General features: G+C 50.0%; 1 protein-coding gene across 1 annotated transcript in view; it reads right to left on the bottom strand.

Annotated features, from left to right (window-relative positions):
* Nucleotides 1-22408, bottom strand: part of SDK1 (sidekick cell adhesion molecule 1) — a 625710-nt gene that overhangs the window by 111558 nt on the left and 491744 nt on the right. The window contains exons 23-25 of the mRNA XM_046666514.1: nt 13222-13331; nt 11415-11565; nt 10616-10853 (exon numbers count right to left, since the gene is read on the bottom strand). Of these exons, the coding sequence (XP_046522470.1) occupies nt 10616-10853; nt 11415-11565; nt 13222-13331 (499 nt within the window). The remainder of the gene's footprint in view (nt 1-10615; nt 10854-11414; nt 11566-13221; nt 13332-22408) is intronic.

Here is a 22408-nt window from a genome sequence, read left to right as displayed (position 1 = left end):
TCAGTTTCACCTGAGTCCACCCAGCGAGGAAATGGTTTCCTCCGTCTGGGTTTATATGAACTTGTGGGAACCGCAGACTGTTCTCTCAGGTGGGAAGTCCGCATCGTCGGACTCCAGTTCACTGACATCTCTAAATGTGGGATTGGTGAGGGGCCGGGCGGGCTGGAGAGGCGGCGACGTGAGGTCCACACGAGGGGGAGGGAAGGGTTAACGTATGCTCCCGACGTGCACCCCCCTGTGCTCAGCGTCTTCAGATCCACAGTCGCATTTAATCCCCACGATAACCCAATGAGGTAGCTATGACTACCCTGTTCTACAGATGGGGAAACTAAGGCTGGAGGAAAGTGCATACGTTCCATTTAAATGAACACTTCTTTTACAATGAGATGGGCCTATGGAGGCAAGCGGTGCGATTCTTGACCCACGTGCCCTTAACGTAATGTTTTTATTCTCTTCTGTTGACTTAGGTCACTGAACTAATTTGTCTTGATACGTTTGCAAAGGTTCAGGTGTAACGTGTATAAAGACAACGGTCAAACTTTAAAAGCAAGGACTTTATATTCTAGATAATCTCAATTTGCTTCGAGAATTTTCTCGTGGACCCATTTAAACTTTAAACATCACTCAGACGGGGAATGGTGGACCTGGAGAGGCCCCCGGCAAAGTGAGGGCCGCACCCCTCAAGGACAGGCACCCAGGAAAGCGCAGCCCTCAGCCGCGGCCTGATCACACCACCCTGCAGAGCCATCACGGTCGAAAGCCAGGCGAACACCTCAAGTTTCTAGCCTTTCACAAGTATGTAACCCGTGATAGGACTCAGCACCTTCTCATTCAACCCTCAAGATGACCTGCAGATGAGGGGACGGAGGCTCTGAGAGGTCACGTGGCCTGCCCTCGGTTACCACTAAGTGGCAAAATCGCCACTTGACGCCGGGAGGTCTTGAGGCTCACACAGGGAAGTGAGAAGCTCGCAGGCTCTGGATAAGACCAGACTCAGAGAATCTTGAGCTGTGTGACCTGGGGGAGCTGCTCGGCCCCTCTGTGCCTCGGCCGTCCCATCTGTGAAATGCTTAGGTCCAGCCCACCCATGTTCCAAGCCCATCTTCTCTCCCCCATCCTGGGGCCCAGCACTCGGCTTTGCAATTAGCAGGTGATCAATAGCTATTTGTTCTGATGAAAGTGAAATGATGGGACTCTCACCACCCTCCCTGTGGGAAGAGGATGGAATGAAATGCTGTGAAGGGCCCGGCATATGGGAGTGCAGTCCCCTTTCTCCCTGGCAGGCCTACCACGGCTCTATGAACAGTGAGATGCATGAATGCACTTCTGAAACAGTACACCCACCGGGGGCTTTCTCCCCTCTATCCACAGACCCACTGGTTCACCCATTCATAAGGACTTCCTCCTTGTAGCAAAGAGACTGTGAAGGTAGCTGTTGGTCAGTTTGTCTGAATATAGAAAGTGGCGTCGGTTTGCACAGTGACACTGCTCTCCAAAAATCCATAGATTTTCTACACCAAAGTGATCTGGTCTTTGTTATGGGTTGAATTGCGTCTCCCTCAAAAGTCACATGTTGGAGTCCTCATCCCCGATACTTCAGAACGTGACCTTATTTGGAAAGCGGGTTGTTGTGGACGTAGTTGGTTAAGACAAGGTCCTAGTGGAGTAGGCCGGGCCCCTAGTCCAATACGACTGGGGTCCTTATGAGAAGAACGCCACGTGCATGACAGACATGCACATGGCAGGGAGCACGCCACAGGAAGACTGGAGTGACGCTGCCACAAGCCGAGGAACCACCAGAAGCTGCGAGAGAGGCCTGGAACAGACCCTCCCCTGGCGCTTTCAGAGGGAGTGCAGCCCTGCTGACATCTTGATCTTGAACTTCTGGCCTCCAGAACTTTGAGAGAATAAATTTCTATTGTTTGGAGCCACTCAGCTTGGGGTGCCTTTTCACAGCAGCTCTTGGAAACTAACACGGTCTTTGAGAGGAAGTGCCGGGATTCACACATGCGGGGGAAGAAGCGCTGTTGGGTTATCTGGTGGGCTTGACTGGGTCTCTCCCACACCTGGGGGTTCTGAACACAAAGGTGAGGGAGGGAATAGTGGTCATGCCTAACAGGACAAGACGCTGGGGAAACACTGAGCCTGGGGCGGGGGTGGGGGGGTGGCACTCGGCACCCACCTCTGTCCACCTTCGTCCCCACAGGGGAAGTCACGGAGGGCATCCTAGAGGGCAGAGACCTCAGCTGCCAGCTCCAAGAAAGAGAAAATTCCTTGCTTTGACAGCCCAGGAGGCTGCAGCTTCTCCCTCCCGTTCTCTACCTACTCCGCTGACTATCTCCAGAACATGGGCATCAGATCGGCTGCCAGGGCAGGTCAGCCAGTGTGCCCGCACAGCGGCAAAGGCACCTGTCAGTACCAAGCACACGGACCCTCCTTGTATTTCTGGAGAGAGAGAACGCTGGTCAGCCTGCACCTGGGAGATAAACTTTTTCTTCCCAAATGTGTCAGTTGAGAGTCATTCTTTCAGTTATTCAGTCATTCAACAAAATAATATTAATTCGTTGGAGCAGTTAAGTGTCACAGAAAAAGAATATTTATAATTTCAAGTTTCCTCCCCGAAGGGGAAGGATGCTTGTCACACATGCCACTCTGTGTGCTCAGTGCCTTCCAGCGGTGGCTCCACGGCGCTCATTCACCTTCTCTGTGCCTGCCAGGGGGCCCCCACGGAGTGTCTTAAATTCCACCATGGCAGTTGCCAGGAAATTGCTTACATACATGCGTATTTTATTAAAAAATGAGTGATAAACTGGTAGCTTGATTCAACTATGTATTAGAGGAGCCACTGTCATTAAGAGAAAATGTGAGCCTATGATCCCCTTTATCTTCTGACTTTATATAGAATAAGATGAGAACCCCAAACATACTGTATGCCCAAGATATTAGAGCTGTGTTCTAAAAACTCTGTCCCTGTCCGTAAAAAGACAGGCCATCGTCATAGCAACACGACTGGTCCTCCTCTCCAATCCTTAACTGCTTCCCGCGGGTCACTCTTTGAAACAGTCGGTGCCCAGCTCTCACTAGATCTCCCAGGAATGCCGATTTCCCACCATGTGGTGACATGTGCACCATTTACTGGAGGGCCAGCTGCGGCCCCGAAGGGGGAGGGCAACCTGGTAATCATAGCAACTCAGACACGGCGCTTACAATGTGGCTGGCCCTCTAACGAGGAGAGAGGCAGGGAAAACAGCAGCGTTCAAGATTAAAATTTCAGCTGAGGCCGGTTCCACCAGGATAAAATCTGCCATTTAGTTACAAAGTATTTATGTTTTTAAGATTTGAAGGAAAAAATCTCACCCGTTATCTATTTTGAAGTAGATTCAACTCCTTTTCCAACCTAACATCTTACGTTTTCAGGCCGTCTTAGACATTCTCCTTTCATTAAAAATGACACCATTTCAAGCACTGACCCTGTCCTTCCTTGGCTCCCTCTCCTCTACAGGATTCCTCCCTGCTCAGCTCGCTGCTACTCCTCACATCGTCTCTTTCGGTTCTTAAGCCTCATTTATCCTTATAATACATCATAATAAATCATAAGATGTCATGAAACCAGTTAGATGGCACTTCAAAGCAGTAACCTTCATTTACATGTGGCTCAAAACGTTCTGCTCCGTGCTCCCGACAATGGGTTTCGGCCCGCCTGGATGCGCTGCTGTTTTTAAGTACCAAGGTACCGCCGTCTCCACTGAGACGATGCTTTGCTCCAGATATGGGGCCTCAGTTTTATTCTCCTCTTCAGCTCTCTCCAATGCCCCCGCCATCAGCTCCGCTCCACCACTCGGTGCTGGCAACCCCTTTACCCTCCTCCCTACCTTCCCCGACTCCCCACCCACACCTCAAAATGCCGAGCAGGGCCCGACAGGATCAGCTCCCTGAGAGCAGACTTCTCTGCCAAGGATGGTGTGTGTCCAACTTCAGCAGAACCAGGGAAGGCAAGACATCAGAACTGCTGCGCCTGGGAGGGGCTTGCCAGTGAGAGGCGAGGAGCTTCCTGTATCAGAAGGTTCTGGAAGCTCCATTCAGAGGTGGAGGTACCAGAGCCCTACAGGACCAGCAACGCTGGAGGGGCTGCTGAGAATGCCCCAGATGGAGGGGACCAACACCTGAGCACCAGTACCCCTGGAGGAGAGATCAGCCCAAGAGGGGTCCTGAGGAGCCCACTCTTCCAGCATTAAAAATACCTAGAATCTGAATCATCCACATCATGAAATGAAGGTCAATAACCCTTCTATTCAATTTGTGATGAAAATAGCTGCTGAGCCAAAGCTCTTCTCTTCTTCTCAGTAAGAGAGGTGCTGGACCAAAATTTCTAAATGAACAAACATTTAAGTAAAAACTAAAAAATGATTTTCTGTAAGCCGTAATCCTCAAAAGCAGAAAGAATGGGATAGCTGACAAAGCAAAGCTTAAGTGGCAAGAACAAGGCTTCCTCTAGATCAAAAACTTTCTCAGCAAGTGAAGGATGAGTATGACGATGCTGAAATCGATGCAGTTCTGTCTGCAGGGCTGCGCGATCCTCCTCTAGCCAGATGTGCGCATCTTTGCATGGGTTTTTGTCGACCAAGACAAAAACAAACCCATTACGCTTTTTTGTAGATACAAAGTCTCACTCCAGATGTTTTCTTCCAACTCTGCTTCCTTCAGACGATCTCGTATGATCTCCTACACAATAACTGAAGAGACTTTCTTGAGCAATGTTGATGTTTATTTTTGCAGGGATTGCTACGTTTTCATTAATATTGAGGCTTCAAACTGCTTTGCCTTTGTAGGTAAGGTGCCTTTGCTCCAAATGGGTTTAGGATTTCCTCTCTGGCTTTGGTATTTTGCAGTAGCAGCAAAGTGCATTTTGGTGTAGATTTATTTATTTTTTTATTCTGCTCTGGATTCATCCCTCTTCAGTCTGATAACAATGTCTTACATCAATTCTGGAATTTCTCAGTCATGCTCTCCGCATATTTCCTCACGCTCATTTCCTCTCTCTTTCCTTTCTGGGTCTTATTAGATATAAGTTGGACTTTCTCATTCTATTCTTTATATCTTTCCACCTCTCTATCATATTTTCAATCTTTGTGTCTTTGTCCCGTACTTTGAGTTATTTACTCGTATTAGCTTTTAGTTTGGTAATTTTCTCTTTAACAGTGTCTAAACTGCTTTTTACCCCAATCATAGTGTTTTATTTCCTATGACTGTGTACTACTTGTCTTTTCTTAAAAAAAATGCCTTAAAAAACAGTATCTTAATCTTTAAAGTTTTCTTTCTTTTAATAAATTTAAGAATTTAATATTTATTTCCAGCCTTATTGAGATAGAATCGACATATAACATTGTGTAAGATTAAGGTGTACGATGTATTGATCTGATACAGTTATATATGCAAAATGATTACTGCCATGGTGTTAGCTAGCACCTCCATCACGTAACATAATTACTGTTTCTTTTTTGTGGTGAGAACATTTAAGATCTACTCTCCTAGCCACTTTCAAGTGTGTCATATGCTATTATTAACTATAATCACTATGCCATACATAAGATTACTCAGAACTTACTCGTTTTACAACTGGAAGTCTTTAATAATTTTAAATGTACTTACTACATATTCTCTTTCAGACTAGTATGTACGGCAAAGCGATCAGGGCTCTCTCCCTTCCCTTCTTCCTTCCTTTTTTGAAGATGCTCATTCTTACTCATGGCGGATTATATCCTTGTGTGTCTGACAGCTGTGAGTTCATCCTTAAAGAGTCTTGATGGGGATTTGAGACAATTCAGCTGGAGCAGCATCCTTGCAGAGAGCAGCCATGTGCTCGCTGGCTACTCACAAAGTCTGACCTGGAATCAGGTTTCCTTTGTGTTTTTTTTGTCTTTTCTTTTCATTTTGTTTTTGGAGGAGAGTAAAATCCTTTTTTGGGTATAATACATAATATTTCAGGAGGACTTGATCTCTGTTTCCCCTGGCGGTAGGAAGATATTCTGGTCAGTGGTTAGTGAGGACACTCTTCAGGGCCTTCCAATTATATGCAAAGTGTACAATCTCTGAATGATAGTTATTTTAATAACATTTTATCTGTTACAAATTAATCTAGGGAAGGCTGAGTTTTTTTTTAAAAAACAGCTTTATTGAGCTATAATTAATAAAGCATACAAGTCACCTATTGAAAGTGTACAATCCAGTGATTTCAGTGTATTCACAGAATTGTGCAATCACTATCACAGTGAACTTTAGACATTTCATCACCCCAAAAAGAAGCCCTGTAGCTATTGCCAATCACTCTGCATTCCTCTCAGCCCTCCTCCCCAGCCCCAGGCAACCACGAATCTACTTTCTGTTGCTACAGGTTTGCCTATTCTGGACATTTCACATAAATGGAATCATACAAAATATGGTCTCTTGTGTCTGGCTTCTTTCATTTAGCATAATGTTTTCAAAGACTAACCATGTTGCGGCATTTGTCAGAATTTCATTCCTTTTTATTGCTGAATTATATTCCACTGTATGGATGGACCACATTTTATTTATCCATACATCAACTGATGGACACTTGGGTTGGTTCCACTTTAGCTATTACAAATAATGCTGCTATGAACATTCATGTACAAATTTTTGTGTAGACGTATGTTTTCAATTCTGTTGGGTATATATCCAGAAGTGGAAATTCATGGGTCATATGGTAACTGTATGTTTAGCCTTTTGAGGAATTGTTAGACTGTTTTCCAGAGTGGCTGCACCATTCTACCTTCTCACCAGCAATGCATAAGGATTCTTATTTCTCCACATCCTCACCAACACTTGTTAGTGTCCATTTTGTTTTTAAATTTTATTTTAGCCATCTTAGGGGTGTAAAGTGGTATCTCATTATGGTTCTGATTTGCATTTCTCTGATGGCTAATGATGTGGAGCATCCTTTCATGTGCTTATGGGCCATTTGTACGTCTTCTTTGGAGAAATGTCTATTCAGATCGTCTGCCCAGTTTTTAAATGTGTTGTCCTCTTATTGTGGAGTTGTAAGAGCTCTTTACATATTCTGGACACCAGTCCCTTATCAGATGTATGATTTTCAAGTATTTCCTACCATTTTGGGGATTGTTTGTTTTTTACATTCTTTATAGTATTCTTTGAAGCACAAAGGTTTTCATTTTGATGAAGTTCAATCTATGTATTTTTTTTTCTTTTGTTGCTTGTGCTTTTGGCGTCTGGAACCAAGTTTTACATTAGTTTCTCTTCTGGAAATTTCTGGACCATTCAGAGAGTGCAGATTCAGAACCCAAACCTGAGTCAGGCACAGGACTCAGAGTTACATACTTTTCCCCATTCAGAGTCCAGGTGGACAGGTAGACACAGACAGACCTCCCTGGGCAGATATTTTCAGTCTCCCCTTTCAAAGAAGCTACAGCCTTCAAGAGCCCTGACTTCACGCAGGGGTCTCGGTTCTACTCCCACCTCACACAGACTCAAGGCTGACTCTCCTGCTCCTGCATGGGCATCAAATCCCAAGTGCAGAGACCGCCAGTTGGAGCCGCCCCCAGGGCAGCCACAGCACCAGCTGGACACCTACTGCTCTCGTTTTCAGTTCTCTTAAGCCTCTGACATCTGGGAATTGCCCCTGTTTTTCTAATGAGCATATCAACAAATTTAAAATTTCAAAAAATTATATTTTATCCAGAATTTTCCAGTTAGTTATAGCAGGAGCTTTTTTTTTTTTTCAATATTTTATTGCTCTGTCTATTACTGGAGTTAGCACTGTCCCTTAGAATTTTCCCAGTTCTCTTCTTTGTCACCAAGATTCAGATATTGAAGATGATAGAGCTTTTTAAAAATCCTTGTGCTCACACAGTCACAAGCTGAGCATCCGTGCGTCTCAGTCTTTTATTTCTAACATGACACAAGCTGCAGCCTGAGAGAAAGCCGGAGAAGAGATCTGACACAGCCCGGGGTCTCTGGCAGACCTCTCCTCAGACGCTGGTCCTCGTGGAAGCGGGACGTGTCATGACGGCTGCTCTCCAGCGGCTCTCGTCAGCCCGGCCACGCTCACTAACAGCAGTCCTTGCCTGACACTCTTTCTGTTTCTTTGTCCTGCTGTTTCAGAGTTCTTCCCTCTGCCCACTCCCGCACGCCCACTCCCATCCTAGAGAAGATTGGGAAGAAATTGAGTCAAAGTCTGCCTGAGAGCCTTTGCTCTTGGATGAAACACCAGCGTGGAGTATGTGACTGAAAGGGGACCAAAGTCAAGGTGGATCAGTCCCAGGGACCTGCACCTGCATCCTGATAATGACACTGTCAGGTTCAGACCTATTCGGTGTCCGTGTCATTGGTGGGAACTGGGGAATGGGCCAAAAAGGATGAGAAGAGAAACCTTTCTCTGGTGCTTCCCGAACCGTTTCACAACATGACACACAGAGAAGTGACAATGTGTTGATGGACTGGGGTGTCCTCAGACTGCTACCTGCCACTCTGCGTAACGGCTAGGGATGCGGACACACCCGCCTGGCCTGGGCTCCTGGAGGCTGAGGGCTCGGCGTTTTAGCACAGCTGTGACCCCTTACAGCACAAACAGTACCCCAGTTGGCACTGGGTAAAAAAGTAACTGAGGGGGAGGCCGAAGGGCCAGGACAGCCCACCCGGGGTCAAATGCATCTTTTCCTTATCTCTCAAAGCTGATCCATTCCTCACTCCAGCTGGCCTCACTGCCCGACTTCTCAGCACTCTCTTGTCCCCCTTGGCACTGCCTCCAAGTTTCTTGTGTCCCTCTTTAGAGCTCCCAACAGGGCCCTGGTGAAGAGAGGCAGGCCAGCACCGGAAGCGCCGGGACTCGCTGGATGCCTGTCCCTGCCTCCCTCTGCAGCGTCTTCGTCCTGACCATGACTGCCTCCAAAGCCGCCTCCAACCCTGCCAGCAGGCCCCGTGCCGCCACGTCCTCTGCCCTCTGCTGGGTCCACTAGATGTTTTCTTCAGTGGCGTGCCATGCACTTGGCCTTCCTAACTCATCCATCTATGTATTTCCCATCAAGGCCACTCTGAGTGCTAACTGTATCTTCTAAGCAGTTTTCAGTGTTTACAAAATTAATTAACTCTGTTACATAAAACGATGACAGTGACAGGCAGACTGTTTCTTCACACAATGCTTTAGCACATGGATGGCAGCAGAGAGTTCTGGCTGGGGAGCAGGAGAGGCCCTGGGGCATTTTTGACGACTCCAGGGTAGAAACAGCTGCTGGAGGGTGCTGGCCACCTCTCGACTCCCTTCTGTCCTACATGGGCTTCCAGGGCGACCTCTTTGATTCTGTTCCCAGGGAGCCTCAAGAAAAGGAGGACGCCCCCTGGGCTCAGGAAGCATCCTAGGAAACAAAGCTATGTCACGATGGAGCCAAGACAGCAGAGCTGTGGTATTTTCACTTAACGGAGACACCGTGAAGGGAAGGGAAAGAGAACGAACAGTAATGTTCGACATGGATAAATAAAAGGGACAAGGACGTCCTCGGGGAGGGAGTCGGGAAGTCCTGGTCTTCTCTGCCCAAAGACCAGTTTACTGTCTCAAACTTTCTACCTTCTGCTCACCCCGCGTCTGGGCAGAGGTCAGGAACGTATTTTGAGTGCTATTTCCAACAGCCCAGGCTAGTCTGGAATTAACAGCTCCTCGTATGTCAAGTGCACGCTGTGACGTCGTTGGAAGACTGGGAGAAGAGCAGTGAGCTCATTTGTTTTCAGGAGAAAACCTCACGATTTCACACTCGCTGGAAGAACTGGTCTGGTCACAGCGCATCTTTAAAGAGCGTCAGGAGCACTCTCGTCTTTGTGTTTCTACAAACTCAAACGGGGCTCGGAAGGGTGCTCCAGACCTCTGTTGGCTGGTCAGTCCAGGAAGGCTACAAGATTAGGGCAACACGTCTGTCTCAACCTGAGCCTGACGGATCTGAGCAAAGGACTGTGCGCCGTTGCGGGACAGGCTTTAAGAGGCAGAGGTGCCCCCCTTGCTCTCTCTTTGCCCTCGGGTCGCTGGGTGCAGACGGTGATCAGCCCTCCAGCCAGCAGAGCCTGGGCGCCTAAATCACCCCATGGAGGAGAGCCACCCACCAAACAGCAACACCCGCGGTAGACCGCAATGAGTGAGAAACAAACTTCTCTCGCATTAAAGTGACTGAACTTGGGAGGATCTCTTTGTCAGCGTAGGCGAGACATGCTCTCCTCATGTACCACGACACTGCTTTGTCAAGATGAAGTCTTGAACACCTGTGTCATAAAGCTCTCCCTTAGAATCTCTACACACTCTTGCTTTTTATCATTGGTGGTGAATATTATCCCTAATTTAAAAAATGATAACATGAGTCCAGCCTCTGGTAGAATTCATCATCAATTTCAGATTAGTGGCACGGGGTTCTAATGAAGTTCTACTTAAATTACAGTTGAGGTTGACCTGATTGCTGGGTTAGGGAAGGGCCAACATCGCTACACGCAGGAGGGATGAGCCAATGAGATGCCAGTGAGATTCCGGGCTGCTAAGCCCCGTGTCCAGGGGACACGGAGAGGGGCTGAGTCTCTGGGGCCGGAAAAGCCTTCATCTTACCTGACTCCCGCGTCCGACCCCGCACCACCTCGCTCCAGGGCCCGGCCCCGATGGCGTTGAACGCCTGCATCTGCAGCTCGTACTCGGTCCACTCCTCCAGCTCCTCGATGGTGAATTCCCTCTCAAGCCGGTCGTTGATGACTTGGGTCAGCGCTGGAGACTGGAGGTCGGGGCGCCAGTACTTGATCCTGTAGCCCACCGACTCGGGGTTCCCGTTGTACTGGGAGTCAGGCAGGGGCTGCAAGTGAACGACAGTTGGTGGTGAGCTGACGCCTCAGGACTGTCACCCGTCAAGGTCTCCGGGTGTGGGCCTGCCGTCTGAGGCCAGTTCCAGGGAAGATATTTTCTGCGGGGAATATTCTTAGAAACTTTCCTCTACTTGTCCCTGTAACTTTTCTTCTGTTAATTAAATGAAATTCTGTCAGTAACTTTGGACGGACATAATTTCTTTCAATACATTTTGGTTTAATTTTGTGGGGATATGTTCTGATTAAATGTCAAGCTGGTTCTCTTAAAAATATTGAGTAGTGGTTTCACGCTGACCTAGGTTAGGGGCTCATAGGTCCAGCCTGTAGTAGCACCGGCTTTCCTCCCCGAAAGAACATTCCTCAGTTCCAAGAAGCTGGGGAGTAATGTTCTAACTAATGAGGTAGCCCGAGCTGTCTGAGATCCAACACCAACTGCGAAACATTAAACTCTCTTGGTTTAATGATGAGATTAGTTTGACTGGGACAAAGGCATGACGAGGAAATGACTAAGCTCTCTGTCCCCAAAACCCCCCTCCCGCCCCCCAACTCACCACCCAGCGGAGCCGCAGGCTGGTCTCACTAGCAGTTCGGACGGTGAGGCTGGTCGGAGCCACATCAGGGGGCGCCTGCAGCGTCTGGATGACCCGGGAGGACTGACTGAAGGGGCTGGCCCCAACAATGTTCACCTGCCTCATTCGAAATCTAGAGGCGAAACCATTGACAAGAGTTATTCTGCAGCAAAAGGTCATGTGAAAAACAACAAGGACATGACTGTTTCTTGCTGGGCTCAGACATGCATCTACCCGTATCATTAAGGAGGTAGCTCAAGGACACTGTCATCAAAAATGCAAATTATGTATGTGGCCCTTTTCCCTAAGAGCCTCCAAAGAATGGCAAATTCAATGCAACTCAATGATCTTAAATCCCCAAGTGAAGTATACTGGATGGGTGACATGCCAGAAATCTGTGTCATCAGCTGCCATTGGCTGATTCAAGCTTAGGGCAATATCATGGGATCAGGGGTCAAGGAGCTATGTAACAGAACTGGAGTGTCCGAATGTCACTACCAAACGACAGCTTTGAAAGTCCAATGTCTTTTTAACGACCAAGGACGCCCCACACCCATTCTCTATTGGTTCAGAAGAGGGGAAATGAGCCCAGAATCCACACCCTGGGACTCAACCCCATTGGTAGCTGAGACCTTTGGCAGACCAGATTTGTCTCCATTTCCTTAGCGATAAAAGGAGGCTGGAGTGCGATGTTCTCTAAAGTCTATGTCAATGTTTTCAGTTCCAGCTCTTCTAGATTTACATGTACAATTATTTGAATTGAACTTATATACAAGAAAAATATCCTAAGCACACACAGATATTTATGAGACAGGCTTCCCAAATTTACACGAATTTAAGACAGGGACATTGGCCTCTAATCACAGTTTCTGACCTTTGAAAAAATTACATGCTTATGCTAATTTCACATGGTAAGTCTTGAATCCCAGCTCATTTTATGCTAAATGTTTTTCTCCAAAAATGAGTGTATAGTACCTTGATTCATCTGCTCTAATCTTAGGAAGGATGTTAAAATGAATAGAAGTGATACAGCGTCTCTCATTAGGTTCTTTTTTAAAGCCTAACTTTAGTATTATACTGAAAAAATCTTCTTTCACCTTTTACTCCCTGAATTAGTCATTCTTAGTCTTTTATTCCCCGACCTCATGAAATGTATCCGTCCTGGCAGAACAATGACATTATCAAACTCAACATCTGGTGATAACTGGAAATTTCATCTCCTTCAATGATCTTACGGGAAGTTATAACATCTCTAACAGCTCCTGATCACTCTCCCCTTTGTTAAGGCCAAGGATTTACTGCCTGGAAAAGTTTCAGGAGCAAGAAGCAAAAGGTTAAATGGCATGTTAAGTGCCTGATTAGTGAGACCAGCAACTCCTGAGCCTCTGAGGGGGGAAGCGGAAGGATGTCCCCAGGACATCTGCTTTGTTTACACACAGCATGTTGTTGTCCCAGAAGGTCACAGAGTTTTGTAAAGAAAAGCGTCACCTCTTCAGCTGCCCCAGGCTCCTGGTTAGGAAGCCCACTATAATAGTGAGCCATTCCTATGGGGTGTCTGGCCAGCTGGTGTTGACGGGAAGAACGTTGCTCAACTAGCATCAGGGATGTAATCTCCTTTGCAATAATACTCAGCAGTGCGTCTTGCTCCTAAAGGTTTGATTTACTGTTATGGTCACTTGGAAACTTCTCAGTGACATGCCCGTGCCTGGGTTTTGCTACTGCAGACTGAAGCTACCTGCTGGGGATGCCACACTTCCCCCTGCGGGCGGTTATCACCAGCTGCTCTCACCTGTAATGAGTGTAGGGCGTGAGGTTGGGGATCTCCAGCATCTGGGCATCAGGCTCGTTCTCCTCCTCGTAGAGGCTCACCCACTCCTCCTCATCACCGATGGCTCCGACCTGTGGGAAGGGAGATCCTGGGACCGGCTGGACCGGCTGCAGGTGAGTGGAGTCCTGCACAGCACGCCCCCCACCCCCCAACTTGTGCCTTGGAGGTGTAGGTCTTGCTATTCCCACCATCGCGTCTGGGTGGGTTTTAGTCAAAAGCTCACAGTCAGGACTCGGTCTCTCCCCACGCCCACTCTGCCCCAAACACGTACCAAAGACACCACTGCTGGCAGGGACACAGGAAGGTCCTTACTCAGAGAAGGACTCCCTGCTGCCCCGGGGGCTAGACCGGCAGGTGAAGTCGCTCTCAGAGGTAAAAGAATCCCCTCAGGGCAGAGCTGCTTCCCTCCGGACAGAGACGGGCCCTTCCCCAGTCCACCAAGAAGCTCCCATGGGTGCCCTCCGTGCTCTCCCAGCTTCTGCCTCACCTGAGACTCTGGTGCTGCCCAGGGGTTGTCTCTTGCTGATTTTATCCCTATTCCTGAACCTCGCGTCCAGTTGGCCTGCTCAGGTCATATTTTCATGTGGCTCCGACCCTCCCAGGACCCCCCAACCCCTGTTCTGACCCCGAGCCACACCTCTTGTGATTTCCTGCTACTGCCCGAGGCAGCGTCCAGTCCTGCCCGCACCCATCCGACCACATCCCTCACCTGCCTGGCTGGTGCCCTGGGGCCTGTCCCAGCGAGGGAGCAGCAAGAGGAGACACCACGACGTCCTGCCAGCCAGGAAAGCTCTAGGATCTCTACTCTGCAGGGTTCTGCATCCCTGTCCCAGGCATGCTCTGGGCCTTGTGCAGGCTGTGTGGCTCTGGGGACCCGGGGGACACATACAGAGGGAAGGCCATGAGCACGGAGAGTGTCAGGCCAAACAAGTTGTGTCCAGGCGGGTCAGCCCAGGGCCCTGTGCGTTTAACACTTCATAAATGACTTAAATGACAGCGTAGGAAACGTGCCCATTAAGTTTGCAGAGAAACCAAGTTGGCAGGTGGCCGGGTTATTGGACGATGGCATGAGAATTCAAAAGGACCTTGGTAAACTGGAGAAACGGCCACGGAGGACGAGGAGGAGATTGAGCAAACATATGGTGGGCGGCCTGCTTCCTAAAGAAAACTAAACGCAAAATACAAAGCTCTAAGTGCTCTGAATTGCAAACATGAAAGTAGTTTGGCAGTTTCTCAAAAGTTAAATACAGAGTCAGCACATGACCCAGCAATTCCACCCCCAGGGAAATACCCAAAAGAAGTGAAAACTGGTCCTCTAACAAATAGACCCACACGTGGTCACAGCAGCCCTATTCACAATAGCCGAAGGTGGAAGCAACACAAATGTCCATTGACGGATGAAGGGATAAACAAATCGTGGTCCTTATACACGATGGAATACTATTCAGCCATAAAAAGGAATGAAGTACCAATACACCCTACAATGTGGATGAACCTTGAAAACACCATGAATGAAAGAAGGTAGACCAAAAGGCCACACGATAAATGATTCCATTTTATAAAATATACAGAATCAGTAAATCCAGAGAAACAGAATGCAGATTGGTGGTCACGAGGGGTTGAGGGAGGAGGGAACAGAGAGTGACTGCTTGACCAATAAGCTGTTTTCTTTGGGGGTAATGAAAATGTTTTGGAACTGGATGGGGGGGTGGTTGCATAGCACTGTGAATGCACCACCTTGTGACTTGCACACTTTAAAATGGTTAACTTTAAGTTATGTCAATTTCACTTCAATTGAAAGAAAAACATTAAAATAAAATGTGGGATGATTGGCCAAAACCATTTGGTGGAGAAAGATCCGGAGGTCAGAGTTAATAATGAGTGGCCCGGGGGTCAGCAAAGCAGCAAGGCAGCTGAGTGGGCAGCGAAATCCGGAAGACACTGTGCAGTCTGGACAGCGGAGGAAGGGGGCCAGTCTCCTCCAGTCCTCAGCAGCCCGCAGATGCTCACTCAGAGACACAGCAATGAAAGAGTGAGAGAACAACACGTGTGTGGATGGAGCAAGGCTGTACAGAAGAAGGGAGGGATCTAGGCTAAACTGGGTTGGATGAGCTCTCCCGAGACCCAAGCGCCCACCAGGCCCACGGCTGCCACCTGCCTCCCACCCCTGTGTCTACGACACGGAAAAGGACAAGGAGGAGAAGACTTGCCAGTGCTGACCACGGCCTGGGGCCGCCAGCCCCGCTGGACAAACAGAGGTGGGTCTCCCACAGTGTGACCGGGGCTTCCTGGGAACCTCGGGAGAGCCTGATGTGCGCCTGGAAGCCCCGCCCCGGCTTGGTGTCTAGCAGAGAGGAGACACACAGTGTTTACCTGTGGGAGGAAGGGAGGAGGAGCTAACAGATAAGCCACAGAGCAGGGAGAAGTTTTCCCAGCCCTTTTACACCAGAGGAAGCCAAGCTGGAAAAGAGGACCGTTTTCCGAGTGTTTGTCACAGCCCAGGACACCTCTGGTGCCTTCAGGGAAAGGATAAGCGTGCAGAGCAGTCGGAGGGGGCGTATCCAGGACGTGCTCGGGCTCTTGTGGGGGTGGGGGATGGGGATGGCAGGCGGGCTGGAGCCAGACGATGGGGGAAGGAATACCTGAACCCCACGTCATCTCTGCCCTATTAGTTCCATTCTATAAATTCTTAATACCACGCATGAATTCCTTAAAGTCGAACTGCTAACTAGTTCAGCTGAATCGTATTGGGTGTCACGGGACCCCTGTTGAATGGAGGGCCCAGCACGACGGTTTAGTGGTTTCAGAGTCCGAGGTGACAGGATTCTGGGGGTATCGAACCAAACACTTGTGCTATTTCTTGGAAGTTAAGTTTAGGAAAAAAAAAAAAGGAAGGAAAAAAGAAAAAAAGAAAAAGAGATGACTTCAGTCTTAGGGCAGTCAATTCAAGACCTTTCTGTCTCACTCAATCAAATGCTGTGGAAGCACTCTAATCCAGGCAGGGCAGCCGTTGCTAGCTACAGTGGGTGACGGAGGTGGGTGCTGGGCTGGTGGCATCTGCTCCCTACCACTTGGGCGCTGCCATGCGGGTGCTGGGGCGCTTGTGTGAAGGGAGCAGACGCCTGGCTGTTCATTTATTATCCAAGGCCCTAGGCCTACCCGTGGAGGCCCACGTACCTTTGCAAAGCCACTCCTTTTCCTTTCTCTCTGCGGCCCCACTGACACCCCTCCAACCTCCGATGCTTTGCTGAGCTCCTGGACAGAGAAATAAACCGGGCTAAGAAACAACCGGGTCCTGGTGGTGGTGGGGCTCTTGACCTTGAGGCCAGGCATGTATTGATTCTGGCTGCCTAGTTGCTTTGCCGGCCCTGGAAGCATTCGTCTGCGGGCCTGGTGCCTGCACTGACCCCATGGACATCCACCTTGGCAGGATGGCCACACGGCCTTGGCAGGGTCAGCGGGGGTCAGTGGCACTGGGTTTGGAAGCCTGTTCCACCCACATGACCAGGCTCAGAGAACTGGCAGGACCTCCGATGCCACCGGAGGAGAGAGACACTCAGGAGGCATCCACGGGCGTCGGGAGGGCAGGAAAGGCTGAGGCGGCAAGAAGCGACAAGCTAACCTGGTTTCTCTGAGAACTCTGGGCCTGAAACTCCATTAGTGAAGAGCCTGGGAAATGGTTCCCTGCCTTGGAAGGTGGGAGCCAGCGGGATGATGACACGACTTCATCTTCCTGGGATGAACGATGACCCTGCCCCGGGGTCTCCCAGGAGGCAGGGCTTTCATTTCAAACTTCCAGGGGCTGGTGGCCTTCTCAAATAGAAGACCTCTACGCTGCCTTCTAAGAAGGTGATTGCTGATTGTCTGGAGGGCTAGGACAAATGGATTGGGTCACCTAAGGTCACACTTCCCTGCCCTTCCACTCTGGGCCCCATCTCCTTTTTAAAGATTTGAATGGGTGCCAAATCACTAGCAAGCCCAGGTGGGCTCCGATGGCTCCGTTTGGCTGCACTGCCACTGCTCCCTGCAGCCCCAGTGTGTCACTGCCTGAGGCATCGCTTGCTCTCAAACACCTGTACCTTGCAAAGCCTCGTTCCTCCCTCTAAAATGCACCTCCCCCTTCTGCTCCTTCCCTACACAGCTGGCAAACTCCTCCAGAATCTGGAGAGCATCTGGGCCTTTGGGAAGCCGCCATGAACAACACCCTCCTCGCCCCCCTCCTCCCGCAGCCAGGCTGCCAGGATTCGACGTCTAATTCTGCGCTCTCATGGCATCTTCTGCTACCTGTGACACAGTGCTGATCATATGTGTCAAAGCAGCCACTTAAAAACATGACTCTCATACAAATACATAGTGCGTGTCAAAGATTTATTTTGCTCATTAATGAGCGAATCAGCAGGGTGGTAAAAACTGGTTTAAGAAGAATGCCAGAGTTAGAGTATGTGGAGTCAATGAAAGAAAGAAGGCTGTGATAAGATTGCAAAGTTAGAAATAAAACCGGTCATAAGAGCCACGTGACTGTAATCTCTGGGTCTGCACCTTTAAATCTTCTACACGTTGGCATCTAACTTTACAGGGTCTGGGCCAAATCGGAAAGAGGAAGTCAAACACAATTATAGTCCTTATGGCAGATGAGCCTTAGGAAGACTTATTAAACAAGGCCCTAGTACTGGAGTTAGCAAACTACGGCCCATGGGCCACATCTGGCCCACCTCTTGTTTTTGCAAATAAAGTTTTATTGGAACATGGCCGCGCTCCTTGGCTTGTGTATTGCCAATGGCTACTTGGCTGCTCCCACAGCAGAGCCGCGTAGTTGCAGCAGAGACCGTCTGGCCTGAAAGCCTAAAGTATTTACCATCTGGCCCTTTACAGAAAAAAATTCGCCAACTGCTGCTCGAATGTTCCACAAAAAGGCATGTAGTGCTCCCTCTGCCTCCTTTCCGAGGGGTCTTGCCATGCTTGTTGTCACTTTTGTCTGCATGGCCGACTCATTGCCGACTGGGTCTGACTCCCAGCGTCTCCCCTAGGGTCCCGCCTGACCTCGGGGGCCCAATCTGTGGGTTTAACACATGAATGGATATACAAATGAACATGTGTACGATTTCAGAATTAGTATTAAAAATGGGTTGTCTGGCCCTGAGCTACAAAAGCAAATTATTACCCAAAACGTAATTTTACTTACAGAACTCTAGGGGAGGAAACTTAAGTTTCTATAATAAATTCAAATTTCAACTTCATTTTGATTTAAAGAGACCAAGATTTTTTTTTTAGTGAGGAATGGAAGTCCTTTAATACTTGCCGGGCTTCTCTGCTCCCTAGTTAGATTTCCAGACCATCACCACAGAGTGTTCTAGCTAACGATGCGCTGGACACAGAGCATGGCAGAACTCTGAAGATGAAACAAATCAGAGCTCCACAGGGAAGCTGGGATTTTGACGGGCTTTTTTTTCCCTTCTTCTTTTAAAGCTAACAAACAGGACTTTACAATACTTATTACAGAAGCAGAAACGCCACAACTTCAAGTCCCGCTCAGCAGGGGTTGGTCGTTAGGACCCACAAGGAGCATGCTGTCCCTCCGCTAACTCAGGGAGCTGCTGCCCTGCCTCTTCCAGCGGAGGCTCTGGCCATGTGCCTGCCTCCACGGCTGGCCCGTATTTGACACCAGCTGGCCAGGAGGCTGGCCCCTTTGGACACGTGAGCCCATTAATACATGGGGATCCCAGACCCCACCTCCAAGTGGGTTTATCTATCAAAACTGAGTTGTCTGCCTTGGGAAAGCCTCTGAGGTCAGCAGGGCCTCTGAGGGGTCAGGTGGAAACCAGCCTGCCGGGGCAGGACCTCCAATGCCCCCACGGAGGCCTTGATGGCCGGGACAAGCATGGCACCCCAGAGGCCAGGAGATCAATGGTGACTCAGAGGACGATCATTAACCTCATCCAGAAGGTAACTGCAGCTGGAGGGGAGTGTAGGAAACTGCAGCTGTGCTGGGGAGAGGAGGAGGAGCAGGAGGGCGGGAGGAAACAGCTCTCCTTTCATCCAGAGCTAAGGCGAGGAAAAAGACACTCCAAGAATTCACTCCATGGAAACCCGCCAAGCAAGTGCACCCTGCTTGGCTGAAACTCTGGTGTCAGCAGGAAAACTTGCACATCAAGCAACTTCCAGTTACCGAGTCCTCCTTGTTCGGAGCAGCCTTCCTCGGCGCCCGAGCCAAATGAAGCCTCGCAGCGAGACAGCTGGAGGGCGCAGAGGAAGCAGACAGATGGGGCGTCTCCACATTGTGCTGCTGGCAAATCACCGCACAACCAGGAAGGGGCTCAGGCCTGAGCGAGGCTGTCCCGACCCTGAGACGCACTGGGACGGTGTGCAACTCTAATGAGATGTTAAGGGGATTCTGCCTAGCGCTGGACTGGTCTTAGCTGGGGAGGAGGTTTCACGCTTTGAAACAGCTGGAAGCCGGACTCTCTGGCCCTCCCTCCTGTGCACCCAACTAGCTAGTTGGTTATTTGCTTATTTACTTTTTTAACTATTTAGCATTCTTTCTATCTTCAGAAGCGGGAGGACTGTGAAATGACCGCTTGAGTCTTCTATCACGTTCCTTCCGTCTCAAACGCTGCTTTTTGGGTATCTCTGACACCAGGTCCTCTTGGGCCCCTCTGGCTTTCTAGATGCCTCTTCTCTTGTTCCTCCTTTACCCCTAACAACCCCAAAAGGCAGTCCCTCCCCAGGTCTGTCCTGGCCCTCCTCCTTTCTCCCTGTCAGCAATGGTCTCCTTCCTCCTGGCATTTCGTGTCCCTCCACAAGGACGTCTCAGGCCCTGTGCGTGGCCTTCATTCCTATCGAGCGCCAGGTGGACGTTTCTAAGTTTTGGACATCTCTGAGCTAGCACCTCAAACCCTACAGGCTGACAGCAGAACCGGTTCTCTTCCTCCCATATGTACCCGCCTTGGACGGACATATTTGTGGGCATGGCACCATGGTCCTCTGTCACCGAGGATGGAGAACAGGAGCCATTTCCCCTGCCACTTCTCCCTGACTCTGCCCAGTGTGGGAGCCCCCAGCCTCTCTTACGTTTGCTTGATTTCAATGCCGGGACTCTGGCATAGAAGCGCCTGCCCTCTTGCTTGAACTATTGGTAGTCTAGCCCAGCGAATTAAAAGAAAGGAGTACAATCTCTCGTAAAAGCCTCTCCATGCGAAAACAAAGCAAACGGCCAGGGCTGCCCGGGCGCTTGCCCTCGGGTCCGCGTGGTGGCCTCTGGCCTATGGAGCCAGCTTCTCCGACGAGCAGTTTGAAAACCACAGGTCTAACGACGCCCCTGACATGTATCTCCTCGAGGGACTCCCTTCCCAGGCCAGGCACCCTGCACAGTCCATGATGATAATGTCCCCGAAGCACAAAGCTCAGAATGTTCTGGGGCTAAGTTGTAGCCACCAAGTGAGACATTAGGCGTGGATGAACTTGAAGGTCACCCAGTTCAACTAGCACGTGGCTTTAGCCCTCGGACCCACACTCCATCTAACGGCCTTCCCGTCCACAAACGCGAGCCCAGCCTCATTCTCCGGCCTGCTCCGTGGCCTCGTCCTACCCAGTCTCCCCTGTCTTATCACCCCCGTGCTCCTCAGCTTTTCCTACTTCATTCCTCCATTGTATTCCCCCGAAATATCCTTCTAGAAATGAGTTTTTCCATGAAGTCCTCCCCGCCCATGAAGAGGCTTCTCTCGGAGACCATCTGTGGGCCATGACTGTCCCTGCCTGGGGCATCCCTGGGCACCAAGCCTGCCCTCCCCGAGTCGTGGGCCCGCTGCGCCCAGCCCCGAGCCCCGCTCCCAGACAAGATGGGGACGGGACTCGGGAAGAGTCTCAGCCCTCCTCCCCAGTCACCAGCTCCTGCTCATCTCTAAAGCGAGGGTGGCCTCCTCCACGTCTGTCATGGACGTTGAGGTGTATGGCGTTTATGTCTGTCCCTTCTCCCCCACGGATACGACCCCTCTTGGGACAAATGGGAATGCCCGCAGCTCCCTGTGCCCCATGACGGGATTCTGTGCCCCTTTCTGAGATCCTGAGATGCCCATGAGGACACGGAGGGAGTGTGAGGGGAGAGTATGGAAAGGCACTGGGGCGGGACACTGGCCGGCCACCTGCTTGTGTGCAGCTGGGCGCCTCAGCCTTAGCATCTCCAGAGTGAGGACAGTGATTGCCCCCAAGGCTCATCAGGAATCTCTGATGACGGGACAAGGTGTGTGAAGTGCCCAGAACACACTGGCACATGGCACCATGCTCGGAGACCCAGAGAGGCAGTTCCTTACGGACAGCTTTAGACAGAAACAAACAAGCCCTTCACACCGGCTCCAGCTTCCCCTTTGGGTCTCGTCTCCCATCGCGTCCTGCTCACACACACCTGATTATGCAGCCGCTCTGCTTTCCCCACGCGTGTGTGAGCCACATTCTAGTTTCTGTATCTGATGCCCTGACCTGTGGGGCCCTGCTCAGCCTGCAGGGACTGCCCCTCCCAGGGTCAGCCGAGTCCTAAAAGAGGCAAACCACTCGCCTATGAGCACACCTTTCATGTGCAAACCAGCCAACCAGAGCCCACGCCCCACCCTCCTCCACGGGGCCCCCACACTCAGGCCCTCATCACCCAGGCCGGGTACCAGACAACTGGGGACAGCCTCCACGCCCCAGAGCCCACTGGAATTATCCAGACCAGCCAGTCCTAAGCCTGCCCACCCTGCCCCACCTTCCTCCCAGGGAAACCCCAATAAAGGCTCCTGCCCGCAGCTCCCCCCTCCCTCTGCCTCCTGACTGGCCCTGGTGCGCCCCACGTGGCCCTGCACAGCATCGTGCGCCCCATCCTCTTGGGACCTGTGACAAAGAAACTATCTTTTCAATGAGTCATCTCTTGATCTGCTCGCCTCACCAGACCTGAATAAAAATAAAGTTTACATTTTAAAACAATAGGTGCCATGCAATTTCCTAACTCCAAGCCTTTCATTTTGATATTCCCTCTGCTTGGAACGCCCTCCTCCCCATCAAAATATTGTTCACTCTTCATGGCCCAACTTAAACTTCACCTTCTGGGTGGAGCCTTCCTTGATTATCCTAGTCAGTGACTCATTTGCTTTTCTATACTCTCTCTCTTTTTTTTTTT

Source organism: Equus quagga, chromosome 7 (assembly GCF_021613505.1).
Source record: "Equus quagga isolate Etosha38 chromosome 7, UCLA_HA_Equagga_1.0, whole genome shotgun sequence".
Lineage (NCBI taxonomy): Eukaryota > Metazoa > Chordata > Mammalia > Perissodactyla > Equidae > Equus > Equus quagga.
Note: the sequence above shows the minus strand (reverse complement) of the source record. Positions and strands in the feature narration are given on the sequence as shown.